The following is a 23,779-nucleotide window of genomic DNA, read 5'->3' on the forward strand; positions in this document are numbered from 1 at the left end:
ATTTAATAAAAATATTTGTAAACATAATATGATTTTAAAAAAATTAAAATAAGTCGTAAGTTGATTTACAGAATTTTCATAACCACTTAAGGCAACTCTGTAAATAAATTGAATTTTTTAATGATTTTTCTTCCTGACTATGTTTTTATATTTTGAGATGCCCTTAAATTTAGAAGTAATTGGATGAATTCACAAATTAATTGGTGTATTATAATCAAATCTTTTACCAAGTATTTTCATATCATTTTTTTATATAACTATTATTCCCAGACATTCCAACTTTCACATCCTTATCCCTTATTCACTCTTTCTCAAATTAAACACTTTGTGAAACAATATAAACTTTTGTAAACACCCCCTTCGCACTTTCAAGACTAGGCATTTGGAATATGTATAAAAATATATATATAAATATTAACATGGAATGGCACAAGAGCAAAATAACAATTTCATAGATTTATTGACCTCATAGTCACCAACTCTCAACTTCATTGATGACATTCATCTTACAATTGCCACTTGTATTTACTTATGTAGTACGTTGAAATTATATATGACATCCTAGTGATCTCAAGTACAAAACCAACTCAAATTTGATGACAAATTGAGATGCAAGACTATTGTATACTTCAGTTTGATGATAATTTAATACTTCATAGAAGAATTTGTAAGGCTTTGAATGAACAAAAAGGCCTAATTTTCATTCATCCATTTACGAGAACATATACCACCAATACACATCTTCAATGCGAATCTAAAAGTTCAACATGTTCTGAGATGAGTTTCATCCATAAACACAGACCGTTACAGAGTCCAAATCTTCATACTATTTACCGATCATACCCTTAGCGATTCAACAACAATATATCACAGACGACTGACAAGGGTCGTCGTTGCTCAAATAACCATTGAAAGATGTTGATTACATATGCAGTGACATAGACTACCAGAGAGATTTTACGAGGCAAAACTTGTGGGATCTCATCAGGACCGCATGTCTGCTCTCAGCAACTCAAGTCGGGGTTTAACAATACATGTCCAGGTGGATGAGCAAATGACATCAATACTATATGAATGCTGCACATGTTACAGTTGATGCCTGAGGAAATATTTCCCAGGTTTTATCAACACCATCAGTAATAATGCACATTTCAGACAATCTGCAAGCCCAATCTGCAAAATGAAATGATAAAAGAACATACTTTTTAAAGCTAAATTATGCTGCCAATTTACATGAAACGTACTTGCTAATAAACAAGAAGCAGAGCTTACCAGCTTAGTATTGGAAATCCTTCATTTATTTTTAGAAGTGAATACTTCTTGATGCAATTGAAGCCCTATAATTGGAGAAACAAGCATCACGACTGAAAATCTCATTTCAAATCCCAATTTCTAGAATTTGGAATATTAGTAGAGAACTCACCAAGCTTGCCGACATCTGACAGCCTCTTGACGAACAATTCGCTTAGGATCATCAAGTGCCTTGGATATGGTTCGCAAAACCTAACATTGTAAAATGAACTGAAAACTTGAGAAACACATACAAAGATATGCACGAAAGACAACCCAAATTCTAGAAAACTCGCAAAATCGACATGTAACTACACATTGAACTATTATATGGCTTGCAAAATTATAAGCCTGAAACAATAACTTTTCTACCCACACCAGCACAACATGCACCATAAAGGAGAAAAGAACAATGACTTGTGATGATTCAGTTAGAATCTCGATCAGGTTGATTGATTGCATGATACTGAAGCCATAGATGTCTTTATTTTTTAACATCGCTGTCGGATATCATCTTACAGGCTTGACTGGTGCAGCATTGAGCAAGGACATCAATAACCAAAAGCACAAGAAAACACATTATGCAAGAACATTCTTACCTTGGTTCTCAAAGGATAAACTCTTGCATGGGGAAGTTCAGACACAGCAACAAGGCATTGAATTGCTGTTTCTCGAACTGCCTGAAAAGATAAAGTGACATTTCCACTACCTGATATCAGAAATTCTCATGCCTAAACCAAATATAGCTAAGCTTAAATGTACACAACTAGTTTACTTCTGCAATGTACACAGTTTGGAATTAACGTAAAAAGAATCATCAGTAAGAGAGAACAAAGTCTAGTTTAAATTAAAAAGTGGAATGAACTGGCAATGAAAAAAGTGATAAAGCATTACAGGTCCCAATAGTTACAAGATTATCCAATATCAGCTAAAGGAGCAGGTCATAACAAAGCACATTACAGTTTGGAAAACCTCGCAGGGGCAAACACAGTCATTCTCCTGCTATTCTATTAGTAAACTATGAGCAAATCAATCTGTTTTAAAGCTATCTCCTGTCTGAGATTGTACGGTCTGCCATGTTAAACTCCAAATCATTCTATTAATGCTCATCAGAAGGGTTGTTTGCTATTGACACTTCTTAACTGATTGTTGACAGAAGATTTGGAGCATAAATTCAAACAAACATTGCCTTATGCAAAAATGAATCTTCTGAAAACAAAATCAAGCCATTTATTTCTGTCATATTCTTGCCCCATTCAGGATACCAAATATCAGATCATTTTGTAGGGTTTTTAGGATACGAGATGGGGTGTCAGATACAAGTGCACTCTTTAATAGTTTACATTGAAGTCCAATATGGTTCATCTCATTCATTCAGGCAAATTGCTGGAATTTAGTCCCGGAATCATAAACTCAAAAGTTAACTTTGCTTCTCTAAAAGCAGGGCAAGATTACTGATTTGCTGGTCCAATACCTATAATTGCAAAAGAAAATCAGTAATTGTCAAAACCCAATTCAGTTTCTTCCCTTTTTCCTCATTCTGCCTAAAAGCTAAAAGGAAATCAAGGATAACACTGGAAAAGCAAAATTACCAAATCATAATGAAAACAATCCTGCTTTATTATACCAACCCCCTCTGGTTGGAAGGACAATAAAATGAGGAAGGTAGACAGAGTTGAAAAGAGAAAAGGTGAAGGACCGTTGCCACTTTAAGGTTCCATGATGTCAAAAAATGACTACAAAGCTGAACTTAGAGAATAAAATTCAAAGTCTAGTTATCTAGTAGTATAGCAAAAATAAATAAACTACTTCATCACATGTTCACACACCAGCACTGACAGAGGAGAGGAAGTTTGCAGCAGCTAAGGAAGAAAGCTTATACCATCATGTGAGGGTAGGCAGTTAGTTCAATGAGTTGGTTGACAATGCTGGATGCATTTTCTACTGCAGCTTCTTGTCCTGTAGCATGAGCTCAGAAAAATTAGAGTGAATCACCAATACAAAAGCATTTCAACCATAATACTAACACCACAATAGAAAATGGCCTTGAGAATTTGCACTCTGACAATGAGTACTGACTTTAAATTTATAACAGGAACCAGAGAGATCTTCTTATCTATTATCTTTTTCTTGAAAATTTAGTTGACAAACTCAACCAAAACCCAACTTCTTTGAAATGCTTCCAGACCTCAACAAAAGTTCCACAAATTACAAAGAAAATTGTTTCTACTCTGATCAAATATACTCTTAACTCTAGAGAGAAAAATTCATCAATCATCAAGTCAACCATAGCTTGTTACATCTTCAACTCATTACACTCATGCCATGGTAGGTAAAGGACGACGTCAAGGAGAGGCTGGGAGGCCACTGAGGGATTGATAAATGGCACCCATTGCCATGGCAATCGTTTTTAGAAGAATAAAGGGGCACTTTCTTTTGATGATTCAGTTAGTTCAACAAAATTTAGGTCCCAAAACAGTTTGCCATGTCTTGTGGTATTTAAAAGGTATAAGAAACACAAAGACAACAAATTGTTACACAGTGCAAGAACAAATGAGACTTTAGATCCCTCAAAATCACAGCACTTCTGATGCCAATAACGCAAGTAAAGTTCTATAAAAGACTCAAAAAAATCCAGTTCAGAAAGAAAATTGGTGAAGTATTTAAATTAGAAACTATACAAGAACAGCTCCAATCACATTCCTCCAAGAAGGCGCACGTAACTATTAGTAGAACTCGTGTTAACCAAAGGCACTTTGTCATTCTAATAATACCTCCAACTTCCCAACTTAGTAATGTATGGTCGAAAATATATTTGGACAATTACCCAAAAATTTTGCAATAAGCAACAGCACCTGGGATGGCACATATGCACATTTCCCGATAGTAACAACGAACGTGTATGCCCTCGTTCATGCCATATTGAAAGACCTTAATCTTTTTGAAATATAGTAGAAGTAAAGCTAGCTGCCTTTCTCACCATTTTTATCCAGTAATATTCCAGATATGACAAGCAACACACTGTAGATAATTCCCTTGTCAGATACATCCTTGCTCAGCGTGGACAAGCATTCCAATAATATAGGGAACAGCTGCATCAAAGGCCATTTGTCTCAAGAAAATTGCTTAGTTAAGAAAATATCATGTAGAATACCAGAACATTTGACAAGATACTTTGAACTATTTGGCTAACCTTCTTGGCTTCTCCCAGAATAGCAGTCAGGGGAGTATCAGAGACAACATGTGCAAAGGCTCTGTATAGCATAGATCTGAAAATAGATATAGGAATAGATCAAGACAAAGAAAGATATATATGGGCACTGAGTTTGAGCAAGTCTAAATATCTACTTAGTAAAGCAACCACCCCATAATGAAGAGCTTATGATCATTGTGGCATATTTGCATATTCTATATCTCTGCTACATTTCAGTATACATAGAGGTGTCACTTCTGGTCATCTTAGCTCTTCCATCAGTGCTAGTTACAATAGATCTCATTCTTATGTTAGAAGGAGGACAACCCAACTCAGTTGAACAAATGATGTCAGAAGGCCAAAAACTAAAGACTCCATTAAGTTACCAAGTGTACAAATATGTAATCCTAGCCAATGTTCAGTTTGGGTTACTTCATCTGATCAAAGCAAAATAAGTAACTCATTTATTTTTTAATCAAGTTGAAATATATGATGTCGAAATGAAGCCAAACAGTTATCATGTTACAAATCGCAAAATTGTTAGATCAGTGGTTACCTTTTAAAAAATTTAGTATCAATTATTCAAATAACCATACATGTAAATAATTCAAACCAAATGGTTTTCAAAATAAGAAAAAACGTCATCCAGATGGAGCTTTTTAATAATCCTTGGAAGCAAAATTTTTTGCTCAAGAATGAGAAAAGTATGGCAGCAGTTTGCTGCAAAATTCAAATAGATAGCAATCCACAAAGAGCAGGGCAAGATTCACTTAAAAGTATCATAATGAAATTTTTAAAAGAAAGACTTGTAGTAGTCATTTGATAAGTACCTCACAAATGATGATTCAGATTTTACTACCAAGGATAACAAAATTGGCATGATAGTGCTGAAAAACCGTTGCTTGTACAGTGGTCGTACAGTTGCATGATACATACGATTCAGACATTCTCCAGAGTCACTCATAATGATATGAAATGCATCTCCTGCACATTTCATTAGCTGATGCACGCCTTCCTCATCTAAAACTTCGGCCAGATTCTGGAACTGTTTCGAGACCCCAGCTTCACAATCCAGAGTCAAGAAACTCAATAAAGTCATTGTTATATCTTTTACCTTCTCATGACCCCTCATAAGTAATCCTTTACCAATCCAGGCTAATCCAATAACAGTGTTAAACTCTAATTGTATTCTTGAGGTATTCAGTCTTAAACTATTAATATTAACCCCACTGCCATCATTTCCAGAAGTACTATCATCGCGACAAGTCCCCACAAAACTATGAAATATCATATCCAACGCCTCATTTAAACTCAAACTTCGAGATGATTTGATTCCTTTGGTTTCCAAAGGTAGCTTGTTAACTAAAGAACCCAATGCATGAGCTGATGGAACATGGCCATTGAGAAGGCTTGTTATGAACAATTGCAATATCATTTTTCTATTTGAGATCCCTGTTTGAGGACGGAGGGCTACAACAACTGAAGCAAATAATGAAGTAAGCCATTCATCTCTACCAGAAGAATTGCCATAGTTTTGAGTTTGCTGCAACCCTTCCTCTTTGAGTATAGAACTTCCAGATTTAAATCCCATAGACCCAAAAACAGTACTTGAAAAGAGTACTCCTGAAGCTTTATTGATAATTATCTCCTGGCTTTCCTCCGAACAACTTGCAACAGCCTTCTTCATTGCAGTCATTGTTGCACCAAGAAGATCCTGATAAGATATCTTGTCATCAGAGAAAATCCAGCTTAGCTAGCTGCAAAATACAATGAGATAAAATATAGCTGGACGATAATAATCTGATTGTGTCTTACACTTGTAAATTCTGGAGGACTGAGGTTTAAGGCCCTAAAATTTTCAATCTTGTCCCAGATTCTAAGAGCAAAGTTTAGCTGAACTTCCTCAGAACCTCCAATCTCAAGAAACCTGTGGCCATGTTAACAAATACTTCCAATGAATAGTTGGAAATAAAGTCGAAAGGAAATATAGAGCAATAACCAAAACAATCAGAAGAATCATTATAAGAGTAACCGGAGAAGATGGGATAAAGAAACCATAACAAAATTGTGTATAAATTGTCTTCTGTCCAGCACAAAGGAAATGACAGTCAAAATTCAGATAGCGATTATGTCAGGACAAGAAGCTTGTGCTGGTTTTATACATTGATTGAGGAGTGAGAAAATACACAAAACTAGGCCCAAAACTGAAGAGCTTAAGTTTATACCTTCAAGTCTGATGCATCTTTAACAAGATCGACATCTCACTGTTGGTACTTGCATGGGTTTCCATTTACATTGGCCTACCCATGAGGAAGCATCAACCATTGGTAATAAATACTTCTTCTCTACATACAATTATTATAAGTTTAATGCATATATTCCGGTGTGTATTTCTATTCTGCACTTTCCATAAGTTCTATAATATAGATTGGGCTCTAAATTTTTTGGAATGGTAATAAAATTAAGAACCAATTGAGGATAATGGGTTTCCATAACACCAGTTGAGCTGGAACACCTGTTCTTCTACCTAGCTATTATCATTTCACCAAAAACTAGGGCGTAGAATGCTTCCACATATGCTCCCCATACGAACTAGGAAAATACTTCCTCATAAGCACTTACCATAAGTAACAGATTTTATGTGAACCAACGATGGAGATACTCAACCAGCACGACTACTAATTTGGAGAGAATGCAAAACAGGAGAAAGATGATGCAGACTTGATGATGGAAAAAAGATCTGGTACCATGTCAAATAGGCTGAAGTTACATTAAGGTGTCAACTGAACATTTTGAAATCTAAATCAGAAATTCACAAGGGACTACTAAGAGACGCTATTACTCAACCGTAAAGTCTTAATATGATTTAGGTGACCACTGTTTTATGGAACAAATTACCAATACGACAAATCCACACAAGTCATCAACAAAGACCAAGATGAAAAAACCATATTGGAGCTCAGAAACATCATCTGTGGATTCATGGACCCTTTTCTAAATGTTAACATTGAACTGGAAAATAAGAATAAAAAAACTCAAAATTAAGTCAATAGATGTAATTGAAACTCAATAGTACATAAGTTACTCACTAGAATCCATATTCTCACCAAGAAAGAACTCCAATTTCTTAGTTCCATTTTATTTGAGATATTAAAACACGTAACTTGACAAACTCAGTTGACCGTTAACAATGAAAGAGTAGTTTTACAGAGGAGAAAACATGATTACATATGATTTCATGATAATTTGTGAGGAATATAGATTTATGCATATGGTTGAACACTTGAACATATACTCAAACTCATTACTCGAGCTAAGGTTATTCTTTGATGTTTTGAAGGTAGGATCAGTTGCCAACGAGGGCAATTCTTGTAGAAGATCCCATTGGTTGTTTATGACAAAATATTTCAAAATTGCATAAGCTGGTCAATCTTTCAGTGTAACATGTCCAGACTAGATTAGATTAAAAACCTTCATTCGTATGAGTAAATATTAACAAAAAACAAGACAATTTTAATATCAGGAACCAGGTTGGAAGATTGTGTAAGCTTCAGCTAAGTTGAGATTACTAATTTTAAGTGAAGACTAAAATGAAACTACACAATCTAAAAAGGGCTGTAGAAATTTAATACTGAAAATGCTGCCTGCTATGCCTGACTTAAATAAAAAAAGAGGAAGGAAAAGACAGAAAAAATAGAAAACAAATACTGAAAAGATACAAGAAAATGAATATATAAAATTTGCTTACCAGGGAAGCACCTTCTGAGAATAAGTATCAAGAAGCTTGATTGTCAGTTCATCAGACTTGTGATTCCCATGATCCTGTATGGTTGTAGGATTCAATTTGCATCATTCAAACTTAAATCATAGTGCAAACTATATTGTATGCATGGAGATGTAATTTTTAAAGAAAGGATGACAAATATCCAACACATATACAGAAACAACCCATAAAGGTGGGATTGACACAAAAAGATATTGTTATTGTATTGCATTTCCTGTGCAAAGACATGATATTCTGTGATATGAAATGAGTATATTTCATGGGATCCAAGTTGAATACATACAAAAACTGCAGAGAAATTGGTATCTATAGATTCATCCAACCCTCGGACAACTCTCAGCATAAAATCCTTCCTCGTAGCTCCTATTTCGAAAGCTGCTTGCAATCTGAGTGATAAAGGTATAGCGGAATCAAGAGAAGATATCAGGGAAACAATCTTTTCCACGACAGTACTCTCAAAGCTTGCCGCTTTCTCAGAGTCGAGGCATTTATCAATAGAGAAACCAATCTCTACTAATGCCTTCAGCGCTGATGTCCACTCGAATGTCTTATTGCTATCAGAAGTAATGATTGACACAAGCTCCAAGAAAATATTGTCATTAACTGACTTGGATACTGGTGTGAAGCTTCCCGGAAATGTAGCCAGAATTTGCAAGCCCTTAACTGCAGTTATTCACGATAACCATACAAGGAGAAGCCAGTTTAGCTGAAACAAATATACTTGTGATATTAATCCCAGCATATACTGTTTAATCATTTCTTAAACATATACAATCAGTGACTTGTAAACTCAAAACAAGAGAGCGCAAACTTGCAAAAGGACGAGAAAAAGAAAATCAAATAAATATACAAGTGCAAACACTACCGAAAACATGCTCAGAAAAATGATAAGATGGCTTTCATTTATACTAGTCCATTAAATTTGGCACGAACAGGTTACTTAATTATTATTGTTCATCTGTTTTGCTTTAACTTTTTTCTTTTACGGTCATCTAAAATTTTACTTTTCTCTGACGAGAGCCCTCATGATGATCAAGTACAGGCTAACAGGAAAAGGATTTTAAACACCCTTCCAACTATAGCCACTTACATGTTGAGAAGTCGTAAAATGTCAGCTCGAAATCAGCCTGCTTGTAAACAAATATTTAAAGGAAAGGGATGGAGAAAAAGAGAAATACAAACATAGATTCAAGCAATATAGAAGTTGTAACATCTGGTGAACCACTCAATATGATTTTTGCCTTAACTGTCAGATCTCAGGCAGATACAAGGTCTTATACACATGATGTCACATGACAGTATAGTAGATAAATACACAGAAATTTAGGCTATAATTAGACAGAAGAACAGTTCCGGGAAATTGCACTTCAGATAATTTTTTCTGTCAAATTCATGCTTATTTAGCAGACTCATGACTACTCTCAGATTTTATTTTCCATCTATCTCAAATAATTTGACAATTCTCTAACTTACTTTTTCACAATTTTCCTCAAAAATTCAATTTTCAGGAAAGAGCTATCTGTCCAATCACAGCCTTATCATCCAGGATAGCTAGTGATTCCCCATTTTCTTTAACTGGGATCTACCAATGAGCTCATTTCTAGAATGATCAAAGACGGTTAGGTTTTTGAAAGAAAAAGGAGACAAGCTTTAGAATTCAGATGGATGAAAGGCTAATTTCCGGGCATATGGATCCTTCGCCCTCTAACCGGACAAACAATAAATGGAGCCCCTTGAATTTCATATTTTTCAACTCAAATTTATCAAATTATGGGGAATGGGTGAAACTGATTGATAACATGAACCATTATCCATTTAAATCACTAGGAAAGATTAAGTGAGAAAGTAGTGGAAACCTGACATATTTTCATACTGTAAGAAAAACAAGTGACATCAATCACAAAGAAGTACTAACCTCCACAGTAAACATAAGCACTCTGTTCATTATCAGCAACATTTGATCTTAACATGGAAACGAAGGCCTTTACAAGTGATTCAGAGAAACTGCTAAGCAGTGAACACCATCTCTGATGAGGAAAATCATGGATCGATGTGCAGTTGTAAAGGGACAGGGTCAAACTTTTGCATGCAGCAATAAGTTCTATGCAGAGATAAAGGGGTCCAAATTTAAATTTGGCCAGAGAAAAACATTCTTCATCTAGATAGCTATTATTTTGTGACGGTTGTGCAACTGAAAGGCCTAAACCATCCATGAGGAAAGGAAAGAAACTCTCGAAGACCTTATTGCACATTGCTGCAGAGGCTTTAGCACAAGCTGACAGAATATGACCAACTGCATGCAATTTCTGTTTGACTTGTAAAGGAATATCATCAAATCCCTTATACTGATTCAGGGAGATCAGAAATGCGTTTATGTCATTGTCACCTATAATTAAACTAATAAATTCTCCATATTGTCGAATAACTTCCTGCAGAAGTACAAAAGCCTCTGTCATAACATCACTCTCCTGAAAATTCATTCTGCTCATAGATTCAGGCTCCATTGATAGCATAGATTGAGGTGAAAGATAGGTCGTATCTTTCAGAGAAGCCCAGAGAGCTTCAGCATGTTTTGCCATCCTTTCCGGTCCGTATTTTGCGGTGCAATAGCTAAGATACTTAAATGACTCCACCTGCAGGAAACATAAATTTCTTCGAATAACCCAAATATAAAGAATCATCATTTTGAACACATAAGAAGGAGAAACAAAATTTCAATGGATTGGCACCAACCTTAGCTGATGGTAGAGAAGAAGACAGTTTTTCAAGCAGCAACGGGATAGAAAATGGTTCAAAAAGAGGTGTAGAAGCAAATGCCAGCTGAAAGACATTAAATAGAAGTAAGAATCTAAAAGCAAATATCAATCTCTAAATTGACAGGGATCAGTGATTTAAAAATGTTAATATGCTAAGCATCTCTAGAACCATCACATTTGTGACTCCCATGTCTATTGTTTTCTATTTAACTATGTCTTAACAATTATTAATCACTGTTGTTGAGAGAATCCCAGGTCAAGAAGTTCACAAATGCAATTTATCTGTGCAGGCAAGCAGCAATGACGTTCATAAATCAACTCAAAATTTTCCTGGATCTACTTGCACAAAGTTGATCAATGAATGAATACATGCAGCAAATGAGATGGTAAAATGGCAGTAAATGGTTCCATCAGAAGTATCCTTATTTATTTCTTCATCCAAATCCATGCATAAGAAAGACGTCAGAGTGGACCATTCGTATATGTTCTACAAAGGTATAGCAAGGAACCATGCCTATGCAAGAGCAGCATTCGCAAATCGAGCTTAGAATTTAATTTATATAGTACATGAAGCAATTACATACCATTAATGCCCTTGCGAGCTCCTCTCTCTTCACATCATCATCCTCACCTTTCGGCTGCACAAATGAAACAAAAATTATTTGTCGAGTACAAACTGGCAACATTTAAGGAAAAGAAACCAGCTGTTCCCAGTGACAAGAAACCGCCGTAGTCGTCAAGAACCACAGGTGGAGTCAGGTAATCAACTTAAAAGTTCCTAGACACAGATCATGAATAAGAAAATTTCGATGTAACTGAATGCAGTACAGAAGTTGTATTCTACCTCCACAAGGATGTCTTTGCTATATATTTGATCTCCACTTAAAAACCTCTCCTGTATCTATCTGTGCCAGTCACATGAATCTTCTGTTTTTTTGAATATGTGATATAAGACAATAATGCCTCAATCCATGTAATTTTAGGTTAATAACTCTTGCTTGTCTTATCACCAGTACCTGTCCAATCATCTTAACTGGTGTATTTTCTCTTAATGTGCCACTACCATCTTTTCCATATGTCATAAAATTAATAAAATCATACTCCAAATTTATCTAGGATATAAAGTGAATCACTTAATGCAATAACAGTTATCACCACACATACAAAATTATAAGAAAAGAAATGCAGAACAGAACAAGAGCAGAGTTAAGAGGTCTCACATGTGTAAAATGGATGGGAAAGTAACAACCTAAAATTTCGAACAGATCCTCAGCAAAATTTGCTAAAGGACCGGGAGATAATTGTGCAAGACTTTCCACTATATGAAATACGAGCAATAAGCATTGAGGATCTTTTTCTCCATCAATAGCTTCACAGATTCCATATACAAGGTTATCTCCCTACAAAAACAGACAGACACAAAGAGAAAGAACACAATCTTAATATTTTCATGAACAACCAAACATGACTTGCATAGATCAAGTGAAATCCTTGAGAAAAAATAACAAAGGAGGCACATGTTGTAATACGATTACCAGTCCACAAAGAAAATACATGGTAATTCACACAAATCTATATGGACCAAGCAGCATTTTTCAATTCAGAATTTGATTCAGCATCATTGCCAACCCAAAAAGGAGCTAAAAGTTAAGGAAAAAGAGGATAAATTTCAAGCAGAAACTACACAATCAAACATACAGATCAGATGATCTATGACATCATTCAAGGCCTTATTTTTGTCCGACAACTGGGGATATCTCGTGTAACCAGACATCATTGTACAGTATAACTTACGAGCTTCCAGAACTATCACCATCTTAACTTTTTAATTAGAGATTAATAAAAAGCACACTTGAAGTGTGGTGAATTGAGTAACATATATTACTTCAGAAGAAGAGGAATTTGGTTATTAGGATTCACAATACATGCAAAGCCACAGGATAACTATTGAATGCAGTGCAAAGATACTAAGCAATAACAATAAGCACCGAAAGTTGGGGAAGAATCACTTCACATCCCTACTTTTTCCTCCTCAGTACAACTTAAATAATAGCTGCTAAAAGAATCGTAAGGTGAGCACTCCGCCAGCAGTTTTCAGTGAAAACTTAGTCCTTTTCCATATTTCATTGATTTTAGGCAAAAGCCACAAAGAGGATACAGGGTCAACCACTTAAAATACTTTTTACAAAATTAATTCTGATTATTTGGGAAGTCCATAGCAAAAGGTGAAACCACCAATAAGAATACATGTAGAAAAGCAACATTAAATTTACCAAATCAGCCATTGCACCAGCATAGCGATCTAATAAGCATTCCATAAGTTGAAAGCTGAGCTGCAAAGAATTCAATACATGATAACAGAGTTATCAAATATGTTAGCACAAGAAATAAAGAGTGAAGTGTCACATGGAATATAGCAGGATTCACCTTCCTATCATGTTGCCCCAAGGACTGCACCTGCAGATTTTGGAGATAAGATTGAGCAACAGCCTTTGCTTCACTATCAGTTACCCTTCCAACATCACTTTTCCTCCTCAATAATGCCAAGCAACCAACAATTGCACCTCGTAATGCTTTCCAATCTGCCTGATGTACATAATATATTATCTGTCTTTCATAATGATGGAATTATAGCTCCAGTGCACCAATTATAAACAAATATAAAATGTTAAATAGCATTTAAAAATTGAGAAATAAATTCTTAATGAACCATTAAGCTTTATTACATAGAGTGAAACACTGATTAAGAACTCAGATATTAGTTAAGGGCCTCTTGAAAAGGCGCAAGCAGCTAGCAAAGCAAGCAAATTTTCTTATGCAGATACCATAGGCCTTGGGCTTGAAAAATGACAGTGAGGAACATTGGAAAGTCAATATTAGTGCCAAGAGGATCTTGTTCAGGAGTATTTCCAAATTCACAAATAATTATCAGAAATGACTAACATGACAAGAAAATACGCGGCACTAGATTTAACTAAAGAAAATTGTGGGGTCACTCCACGTTGAGTGATAATGTACTTGCTCCATTTTCATAGCTCACATGGCATTTACATGAAGAATGGCATAGTTATTTCTGATGCTATCAAAAGGTGTATTTCTTATTGTAATAGATCGATGTATTCTTTGTTACCCACATTAGGGTAGACCACACGAGTGAGCAGTCAAGTAATACATAACAAGCAAAGGTCTTACCCGTTTACTTGGCTGCCTGACTTTTCCTTGTGCATTATTTCGTCAGACCCAAAAACCTTTTCTTTTCAAATGATGAATCCTTTGAGCAAACACTGCTACAACTAAAATGCAGTGCTAAGTTGAAAACTCCAAAAATATGTACTAATTCCTTTAGCAGTGTCGAACCAGCACCATGGCTTCTTATGGGGTACTGGTACCTCTCAATGATATAATCATGCACTGATAACATTCCACGACCCAACTTATAATGTCATGATCTACCTACATTTATATTTTTTATTTTATTTATTTCCATACTCATTTGATGTATTGATCTCATAATCTCATTGAGATCACCTATACATATCTAAACAAAAACATACATGTAGACTGATGTCATGGCTACACTGAATGATTTCAGAAGAACTAAGGCAAGCAACAAGCAAACAACATATCAAATAGAATAGACGAAAAATTAAAATGAAAATTTTCTCAAAGATGCCAGAATGATGAGTAAATAATTCAATTACAAAAGCATGAGCACGGTTGAGCAGGTAGATCAACATTTTCCATATCAATGTCTACTCACCAGTCTTTCTGTGAAGAATCCTATTAGACTATGTATTGAAGTACTATCCAAGGGCTTCAATGTTAGTTGTGCCAAAAGTTCGCCAAGGAGAAGAATTCCTGAATGATAGCATGCATTAGGTAAGCCTTCAGAAAGATTAATCTGTGTCATGACAGCACTCCTAACCAAAAAGAAACCCAAAAAATAAAGAAAATTGATAGGCAAAATGTAGTGTGCATCACATCAGTATGTACAGCAACAAATTAAGGCCCCAACATTAGCTTCTGTCAATGCTGACAAAATAGAGGAGAGCACTCAAGTGCAAGCCGAGAAAACTTCATATCAGTGCAGAAGCCCGGAAAAGAGACAACTTAATTCTCTATAATAAATCAACACACACGCTCACCTTCCACCAAAAAATATGAAATACAGCTTATCCTCATTCATATTTGTATCTTTAAGTGAGACCAAAATCAAGGGGGCAATCACATATTATCTATGCTGAAGCAATGATTATTATAGACTTTTTCCTCTCCAGAAAATATCTCTTGGCTCCTATCAACATGAACCGGATCTGCCAAACTCAAAAACTAGGCAAAATTCACTGGGTTCCATAGTGGAAAGAGATACCTCCCAAGCTGCTACATAAAGTGCCCAGCTTGAAAATATAAAAGAAAACAATATTTATGGCACAAGTACAACTTGGAAACTTCAGTGGCAGTACAAAGACAACATTACCTCTACAGCGGATAATGCTATCAGTAGTAGTCAAATACATCTCCATCTCCCTCACCTGTACACATGACAACAAGATTCACCCTCACCATTCTAAATTTCCATTTTCTTTTTCCAGAAAAAGTAGCAGAATATATCAAATTAGTCATTGAAAACACATGAAAAAAAAAAAAGAAAAGATCGATAGATAAGTTAGAACAGAAGTTCAAAAAGAAAGACGTACAAGTGCCTCCAGAGTTAACAAATCATTCTTTAACAAAGTGGCAACCGCGTCAACACTCGCAACCTGTAATTCGAATTCACAGCATAAACTACTCGTATTAAGCGCATGCAAGACGTAGATAGTTCGAATGCAGCATAATTTGGTAAATGACAACTTGGCAAGTAACAAAAAAGTAGGACTTGCAAAAAGGCGGAAGATATACGTTCAGCATCATTCTGCAATCAACCGAAGGATCACGAAGAGATGTACCTGCTGAGACGGAGTAGCGGAGGAGCTGACGTACAACTCGACGTGCTGGATCCATTGAATCGAATCGGCCATTCTTCCAGTGTATTTGTGGAGAACGGGGAAGTTGAGGTTTAAGGGTTTTCTTTTTTCCGGGATGAGGGTTTTAAGGAGTCTCTTTGTTTATTCCATGAATTTGATTTATTTTTTTCATTTTCATTGTTCCAAATAAAACTCTTTTTATTAAAACTTCAGCTGCTGTTTAGGCTAAAAAAGTTTAAATCAATGTCGTTGTCTCGACTAAACCGCATTTTAGTCCGTCCATAAAACTATATTAAAAAATTCTTTAAAAATGTATAAAATTTATAATTCATAATAAATTATAAAAAAAGAAAGAATATGTTAATCGATTCATTACAAATTTAGACAAAAAAATCTAATGAAATTTAACAAATGAAGAGTGAATTATACATTGGGATGAAATATAGGAAGATGACCTTTGACCAAATATATTTTATAATTGTCATGTAAATTAGTTGGGTCCGTCCAAATTTCATATTAGCAAAAATCTTTCTAATATTAAAGCTCTTTTTTTTTTTTTCACCACGCACACACCCGCTCGTGCATTCAATGAGTTTTGAATTCAATATCTCCATGATCAAATGTTGAGCTCCAAACAATTGAAGTATCCTAAGGGAGAATCATTTCTGAAACTTCTACCTTCCTAATATTATTAATAAGATACGATGATGTAGAAATTATCTGTGCTAAAAAGTAACGTGGAGATGGAGGACACTTATAAGTTCTTGTCATAGGTATCATATGATATCTTACAGCCATATGGTTACAACATATGCATTATCTCCAAAGTCCTCCAAACAATATCACTAAGGTGAAGTTTGGCAAGTTGACGCACATATGATTAACCCTTTTAACTTGTCAAAACTGCAGAATTTATTCTTGCTTTGTGCAGGCAGAGCTCAAAATTTTACTAATGACACTGAATCATCAGAAGCCTCGTCTAACCGGTCAAGAAATCCTTTCTCAGCAGTCTTTTGAAGAACAGAGCCATTGAAACGAATGCTGTGAGTGGTTGCTGCTTCAAATTTTGTCCACAGTTCCTTCTTTAAGGTGTTCTCCCCTGGAGGTTTTCCTATTCGGAAACTGCTAATAGGCTCTTTAATCATAGGAGTGCTTTCATCTAGAACAAGTGCACTGCTAATATCTGCCGGAACAACAAAACAAACAGCTTTAATCAGAGATTGGTTTTTTTATAAGTCAATAGTAAAAATACTGAAAGATACGAACCTTGCTGGTGAGTTTTCACAGCTATGCCAGAGTTGCCTTGATAATGGCTTTTGTTCACTGTGGACAAATCGTTTGGCTGGCTATGGACTGTCATGGTTTCCGGTAGCAAGATATTACCATCAAGATTAGTCAGCAATTTCTCATCAGACGGCTCCATTATAACACAGGTCTTTGGAGGTGAAACAATCCAATTTGGTGAATCTTCTGGTACCTTTCTGTTTACTAAATTGTTTAGTTTTATTCCAAAAAGCTCCGGATACTTCACCTTTAGATCATCTGAAGTTTGATTGCTGGAAGATTCAGAATCTAGGGACTCGCTGGGATTGTGAACTCCAGTAGGATAAGGTGTGGATTTATGAACCCCCTGATTTTTCTTCCTGGAGAACTCAGAAACTGGCTCAAGCAATATGCAAGACTTAGGTGGTGACATTTTCAAGCATGGAGTCGTGATAAACATATCGCAATTTATTTTCGAATAGTTTCCTGGAGAAGCACACTTGGTATCGAGATTGCCGACAGCTTTGTTCGCCTCTATATCCAAAACCTTTTTTCGAGTTGGCTTTGCTGATATGCTTTCCGGCAGATCATTACCTAAGTTTCCAAGTGAATCGAAAAAAGATACTGGATGGGGGATACCATCAGATTTAACCTTGTCAAATGCAGGGATGGATGATGCCTGACATTTGGACGAAAATGCCTTTGTTTGAGGCAGTGGTGTGAGTAGAAACAATTGCCTACCACCTTCTGTATTGCATTCAGCGCGCCAGGAGACCAGGGGTGATGGAGAGACGAGTGACTCCCACTTGGTTTGTTTGGGGCTTTCAGTGACATCACTTATACTTTCTTCAGATGCATAAACTACAGTGCTTTCCATTAATTGTGGCTTATTCTCAGGCCCCGTACATTGACTGGAAAGTGCCTTTTGAAATCTGGGAACCCATGGCTGCAGAATCATACACTCAAAACTTGACATATTTTAAAGTGAGGAATGTGTCAACAAAACAAAAGAATCAAGCAGATGATCAACCTTCAAGGAAGTTTGCATATCAGACAAGACATCTGCAAATTGTTTAATTTCCTTCCTCCCTTTATTGCTCGTCAACTGGATTGCTTGGACAACAAGTTCATCAATCTGTCAGCCAATGAGTTGAAGAAGTAAATAGTGTATCTTCACCAATAAGATGGCCATGAAGTAAGATTCCAGTAAAGTTCTCAATCTCAAAGTACATATTAACTTTTTGGTAATAGGAAAAACTGGTATTATTTCCTAGTGATGCCAACGGATTTCAGTTATCTTGTCCGCAACTAACTATATATAAATGTGAGGCGAAGCAGATGGTGGTTATCGCACCCCTCTATTGCAGAAAAAGCCAGCAAGGTCGGGAAGCTAGTTTTCCCACTCTACAGCTGAAAAGGAAAAGGCTCAGCTGCAAATGTAAGCAGGACAGAGAAAGAGAGAGAAATGCATATTTGGACTAATTTATAAGTTGGCACAATAGACTCTTCTAGTAATTTGGGTCAATCACTTCTATAAAACAAGAACAACTGTGAAATTAGTGGATCCCTGTCCACGAAAGTCTCGCTGATATCCCCACTCCATGAGCCTGGATGAAACAGCTCCATCAGTTATTTTGTGGGTTATCAAGTTACTATTATTTTATTTGCGGGATCGTCTATGCTAATTTTTGTTGTAACATTATCTCTTCCTCCTCAAAGTTCTTTTTTGCTCCCTAAAATCCCCATCATGGAACAATATTCCTTCCTTATTTTTGAAATCCAAATACATTGAATTGTAGTACTACTCAAAAGTTGCTCATTTCTTGAATTGCAGAGAATCAACTAGACACTAAATCAGTTTATATTAGGCATGTTAAAACCCAATTTTTTATGTCAAAACACAGAAAAGAAGACATGTATACCCAGTAGGCTGAACAGGCAAAGTAATTCAGCCATGCGTTAAAAGGTTCAGGCTACAGCCACTCAAAAACCTTCACACTTTGCAAATAAAATTGCTACCTATGACAGAAACAAAATACCAGGAAACAAAAGTAACGCATTTATGAAAAGTATCTCATTCTTCTGTTTGGTTCGTAATCCTAGAAAATGACTTAAAACCTGAATTAGGAAACGGTAGTTCAGAATTTCCTCTTTAATGGTTAGCCAACTGCCATTAAGAAAATGTTTACTTAACAAAATTAAGCCAAGTCAGAACACAAAAACTGGATCAAGCCTGACATAGAGAATCATCACATTACCAAATAAAATTTAACACGCAAAACCCTGGGTCTTAAAAGCAGTATAAACAAACCAAAAAGAATCAGAAAGTAAATTTCGTTTCAGTTAAAAGATTTTTCACAGGATCTTCCACTACCTGCCGTAAGAGGGAGGAGAGATCGGAGTGCGCGAGGAGGAGGCGATCGAGTGAATCGTCTCCCGTCTTTCCCCCGTTTTCTTCGGTTTTCTTGCAAATATTGGCAGACTTGAATGCAGTTTTGGCATTCGAAACGTCCCGGAGTGGCTTCCTCGTCGATTTCGACCTCATTCTCGATTTCGTTGCATCGGTGTTCTTCGGCATCGTGTTCTGCTTCTCTCTCCGTGCCTTTGTGTGTGTGCTGTGTGCTTCTAACGGTAACTATATCCTGCTCTGTTTCTCTCTCTATTTGAATTCCTCCACCCGGGGTTTTTATACTACAGCCCTGTGGTTATTTTATTTCAATTTCGGGTCTTACAGTTTGGACTAATTTCATTTTAGCCCCAAAAAAAAGGTTATGCCTGGGATTTTGTGATAAACCTTTTTTTTTTTTAAATAAAACACTTTTTTAATCGAATTGATAAAAATATATCAAATATTTTATAAAATGATTAATATGGATAAATACATATACCCTTTTAATATATGATTTATTTATACAAGTCATGCATATCTTTTAAAAAATTACTACATACATCCACCAAAAAAGCCAACATCATTTACATAAATTGTTCCAGCTTTTTGAAATAATACATATATACCATATAGAAATATTAACATGATTATACAAATTGTCCTTACTTTTTTGGTAGCTTATGGTAGCCAGTGCGAGGCATGTATTAGGAATGGTGTCTATACAGTAACATCAAATCAAAAACCTTAAATCAAAATCAGAGGCGACAAATTAACAGAAAAATTAAAATGGAACATCTTGAGAGAAACAAGGACATATCTTGTGTATAAGTTCTTGTACGAGGAACAACGAAAGTTATCAGCAACAAGATGATTGATTCAAGTGTAGTTGGTGAGAAATTAAATTTAAAACTTTGCCCAAAATTAAAGAATGGAGAAGAAAGATTAGACATGCATTGGGGAGGAAGCAACGCCATCGAGTATCTCAAATTTGAACGACGAAACTTCACTATTTTTTCAACATGGATTTTCTTATAATTCTGCAATATCGTTTACATAGAGAAGAAATGAGAACGATGTCGTTTTGTGCAGAGAGAAACTAAAAATTAATAATAAAACTTTTGAAATGTCAAATAGGACAACGAAGCCCTTATATATATATGTGTAATAATATATATATACGATAATTACACTCATATTTTTTAGATTTAGTGTAATATTATATATGAATTTTTTATAATTTAAAAAATTATATTTATTACTCTTAAAATTTATTTTATGTGTAAATACACAAAATATCATGGATTACAATTATACGTATATATTTTAGTATAGATGATACGGCAGTGAGCCGAATGTGGCCGCCTTCACGTCCAAATGAACGGCACCAAAAAGACAAGACAGGAAATGGAAATAAAGAGTAGGAAATCTTCTCAACTTTCTTCTGCATGATTGCCTTTGATTTGCATGTCCACTACTGTACCTATCACCATCACAATCACCAACTCTTGTGAAATACTTGGCCAAATTCAAGCAAATTAAACCTTTTTCTTCAAGCACAGCAAAAATGCCTGCAAATTTAAGCTTCTTCGCTGAAACCAAGATCCCACATCAGAGAAACTATGGCGGAGATGTTTTTCCGGCCGTGCTGTCTCCGGCGTCTGTACAATCCCGTAATCCGTCTGTTTTGACGGCGGCCGTTAAGGAGCAGAAGCCATGGCTGGACTCTCTTCTCCATACCCACGGGGCTATTCTATTTCGTGGGTTTGATTCTTTAGCTACTGCTTCGGAATTCAACAACGTCGTCGAAGCGTTTGGGTATGAGGAGCTGCCGTACGTCGGCGGCGCCGCTCCGAGGACTAACGTTGTTGGCCGGGTTTTTACTGCTAATGAGTCCCCGCCTGACCAGAAAATCCCTTTTCATCATGAAATGGCTCAGGTTTCTTTCTTGCTTCCGCGACTCTGAAATTTTTTGGGGCTCTTTTGTTGATTGGAACAAAACTTGGTAACTTTAGGTTTTGTTCTTGGCAGTTTTTTATTTCAGCGTTTAAATTTCTGATGCCCTATCTAATCGTATGGGTTTTATTGTTCTGCGCTAGATTTTGTCAGTTTTGTGAAATGTGAAATAGTTGTTCTTGTAATTCTATTTGTTCCCGGAATTGGCTATCTACATATCATCAGAGAGTTCTTGGTGCCCACTTGATCCACAATAGAACTGAAGGTTGACAGATTACTATGTGAAATTGGATAGTTATACTTACTGGCTGAACAACAATGTTAATTGAAACATAGTAGTCCTGTCTAAAAGAACCAGTTACTTCATAGATTGCTATTTTCCATAATATAATTTCATTCGTGCCGTTCGATGTAGTTTGTGGTTATTATTTGCTCTGTTTTGGGTGCCTGTGCAGATGATTAGTTGGTTCAGTAAAAAATCTTTTGAGTATTACCAACTTATGTTCAGCTCATGTATGGCTAAATAGAGCACTCTTTTAGTTAGTTGAAAGCACTCCTTTAAGGACAGTCGTTGGGCATGTTTGGTTGTTCCCAAATGTTTACTTGGACATTCATGAAGGCACGGATTATTTGTTAATTTAGTAGGAATTCAAATTCTTGATACTATTTGTAAGATTCATAAGTTGGAATACAACTAATAATGTTTTTACCAGGTTCCCCAGTACCCTTCCAAGTTGTTTTTCTTTTGTGAAGTAGAACCTGCTGATGGGGGTGAAACTCCCATTGTTCTCAGTCATGTTGTATATGAGAGAATGAAAGAGAAGTATCCAGACTTTGTCGAGAAGTTGGAGAAGCACGGACTGATATACACACGGGTTTTGGGAGAAGATGATGATCCTTCATCCCCGATAGGGCGTGGCTGGAAATCGACATTCTTGACGAAAGATAAGAGTGTGGCTGAGGAGAGGTTTGTGCCCTGCACCCCTCATTCTTAGAAACCAATTCATTTTATTGTTTTGTGCTTATCTGAATTCTTGTGCTTTTGTTCAGCTACCCACTATCGATATTTTTTTTATAATTAATCTTACTGTTCTACTCGTTTTTGTGGGGAAGGTATGGATTTGAAGACGGGTGGAAGTTCTGACAATTAACTAGCCAACTAGCGTCATTGTTCAGAATAACATAATTTCACATTGTTATGCACCGTAGTTTGCTAGTTCAGGCGTCAATGTGGGCACATTGTTGTGGAAGTTCAATGAGTAAAAAACCTTTTCTTGATAGTTAATCATGGTTTCTAACTGTGTCAGCAATAAGATATGCAGTTAACATTGGTTATCTCATCAGGGGAAAATTTCTAGAGGTACAATATTGCACTGCAGCTGTTCAACTGGAATTTCTCCAGAGAAGTGGTAGAAAACCTTGGGAATGCAAACAGACTTTAGCTCTGTCTATAGACTCTATACAGCATTCCATATTCATCTTATTGATCACAACTTGATGAAGCATAATGTTACAAACTATATCTGCAATTGTTTATTAGACTTCACTTTCCAAACTTTGTCCATCTCACAGAGCTGCTAAGTTAAACATGAAGCTGGAATGGACAGAGGATGGTGTGAAAACGATAATGGGACCAATCCCAGCTGTTAAATATGACGAAACAAGGCAGCGCAAGATTTGGTTCAACAGCATGGTGGCTGCCTATACTGGCTGGGAAGATGCACGAAATGATCCCAAGAAGGCAGTAACATTCGGCGATGGAAATCCTTTGCCAGGTGATATCATCTACGATTGTCTAAAAATCCTAGAAGAGGAAAGTGTTGCCATTCCATGGCAGAAAGGTGATGTATTGTTGATTGATAATTTGGCTGTTCTTCACTCTCGAAGACCGTTCACCCCTCCTCGCCGGATATTAGCCTCTCTTTGCAAGTAAGAGAAGTGCTTTCTGCAGCTGAACATTGTTGAGTGAGGCCTACAGTCTTGTGAACTTGATACTTGGCGTACAAGTTGATGTAAATGGTACTGTTGGATTTAATACACGCCTAACAACTTTATAAGTAGTAGAGCCTTCATATTTATGCAGCTTGGGGATTTCTTAAGTTCTAATATTGAGTTTCTCATCCTAGTTTTTAAATGTTTCCATTGTGAAAGAATCATCTGGAGAAGAGTACCACTACAACACCTGGA

The 23,779-nt window shown here is 36.1% G+C and overlaps 3 protein-coding genes across 4 annotated transcripts; 1 reads left to right on the forward strand and 2 right to left on the reverse strand.

The window, feature by feature from the left end:
- Positions 1–680: 680 nt before the first annotated feature.
- Positions 681–16,155, reverse strand: MET18 (ARM repeat superfamily protein). Of its 2 annotated transcripts, none has more exons than XM_011074130.3 (21): positions 15,970–16,155; positions 15,721–15,783; positions 15,501–15,555; positions 14,784–14,881; positions 13,451–13,609; positions 13,297–13,356; positions 12,244–12,423; positions 11,608–11,661; positions 11,001–11,087; positions 10,183–10,900; positions 8,551–8,930; positions 8,232–8,305; positions 6,299–6,410; positions 5,314–6,209; positions 4,484–4,559; positions 4,271–4,382; positions 3,173–3,249; positions 1,890–1,970; positions 1,424–1,503; positions 1,273–1,337; positions 681–1,173 (listed from the first exon to the last, which is right to left on the reverse strand). In XM_011074130.3, the coding sequence occupies exons 1-20, from the start codon at positions 16,039–16,041 to the stop codon at positions 1,304–1,306; spliced, it is 3,468 nt and encodes a 1,155-aa protein (XP_011072432.1). In that variant the 5' UTR covers positions 16,042–16,155; the 3' UTR covers positions 681–1,173; positions 1,273–1,303. The 2 variants fall into 2 exon arrangements, with proteins under 2 accessions (XP_011072432.1, XP_011072433.1); XM_011074131.3 differs by having other exon boundaries at positions 5,314–6,197; positions 15,970–16,154.
- A 494-nt stretch (positions 16,156–16,649) lies between these two features.
- On the reverse strand, positions 16,650–19,918 carry LOC105157689 (uncharacterized). The gene is made up of 4 exons (XM_011074132.3): positions 19,625–19,918; positions 18,281–18,385; positions 17,254–18,196; positions 16,650–17,170 (listed from the first exon to the last, which is right to left on the reverse strand). The coding sequence occupies exons 1-4, from the start codon at positions 19,826–19,828 to the stop codon at positions 16,926–16,928; spliced, it is 1,497 nt and encodes a 498-aa protein (XP_011072434.1). The 5' UTR covers positions 19,829–19,918; the 3' UTR covers positions 16,650–16,925.
- Positions 19,919–20,989: 1,071 nt separating this feature from the next.
- LOC105157690 (2-oxoglutarate (2OG) and Fe(II)-dependent oxygenase superfamily protein) lies at positions 20,990–23,698 on the forward strand. The gene is made up of 3 exons (XM_011074133.3): positions 20,990–21,575; positions 22,306–22,559; positions 23,165–23,698. Exons 1-3 carry the CDS (start codon positions 21,204–21,206, stop codon positions 23,523–23,525), a joined length of 987 nt encoding a protein of 328 aa, XP_011072435.1. The 5' UTR covers positions 20,990–21,203; the 3' UTR covers positions 23,526–23,698.
- The last annotated feature ends 81 nt before the right edge of the window (positions 23,699–23,779 follow it).

This window comes from Sesamum indicum, linkage group LG3 (genome assembly GCF_026168435.1).
Source record: "Sesamum indicum cultivar Baizhima isolate 11 linkage group LG3, ASM2616843v1, whole genome shotgun sequence".
In the NCBI taxonomy this organism is placed as follows: Eukaryota; Viridiplantae; Streptophyta; class Magnoliopsida; order Lamiales; family Pedaliaceae; genus Sesamum; species Sesamum indicum.

Excerpts from the sequence above, each read along its gene's own strand:
- LOC105157690 (XM_011074133.3), top strand. The coding sequence starts at position 21,204 with ATGCCTGCAAATTTAAGCTTCTTCGCTGAAACCAAGATCCCACATCAG. Across the intron at positions 21,576-22,305 it reads TTCATCATGAAATGGCTCAG|GTTCCCCAGTACCCTTCCAA; the intron begins GTTTCTTTCTTG and ends TGTTTTTACCAG. Across the intron at positions 22,560-23,164 it reads AAGAGTGTGGCTGAGGAGAG|AGCTGCTAAGTTAAACATGA; the intron begins GTTTGTGCCCTG and ends TCCATCTCACAG.
- LOC105157689 (XM_011074132.3), bottom strand. The coding sequence starts at position 19,828 with ATGCCGAAGAACACCGATGCAACGAAATCGAGAATGAGGTCGAAATCG. Across the intron at positions 18,197-18,280 it reads ATATGCAAACTTCCTTGAAG|CCATGGGTTCCCAGATTTCA; the intron begins GTTGATCATCTG and ends ATGATTCTGCAG. Across the intron at positions 17,171-17,253 it reads TGTGAAAACTCACCAGCAAG|ATATTAGCAGTGCACTTGTT; the intron begins GTTCGTATCTTT and ends TTGTTCCGGCAG.
- MET18 (XM_011074130.3), bottom strand. The coding sequence starts at position 16,041 with ATGGCCGATTCGATTCAATGGATCCAGCACGTCGAGTTGTACGTCAGC. Across the intron at positions 4,383-4,483 it reads TTCTGGGAGAAGCCAAGAAG|CTGTTCCCTATATTATTGGA; the intron begins GTTAGCCAAATA and ends CCTTTGATGCAG. Across the intron at positions 1,504-1,889 it reads TTTATCCTTTGAGAACCAAG|GTTTTGCGAACCATATCCAA; the intron begins GTAAGAATGTTC and ends TTACAATGTTAG.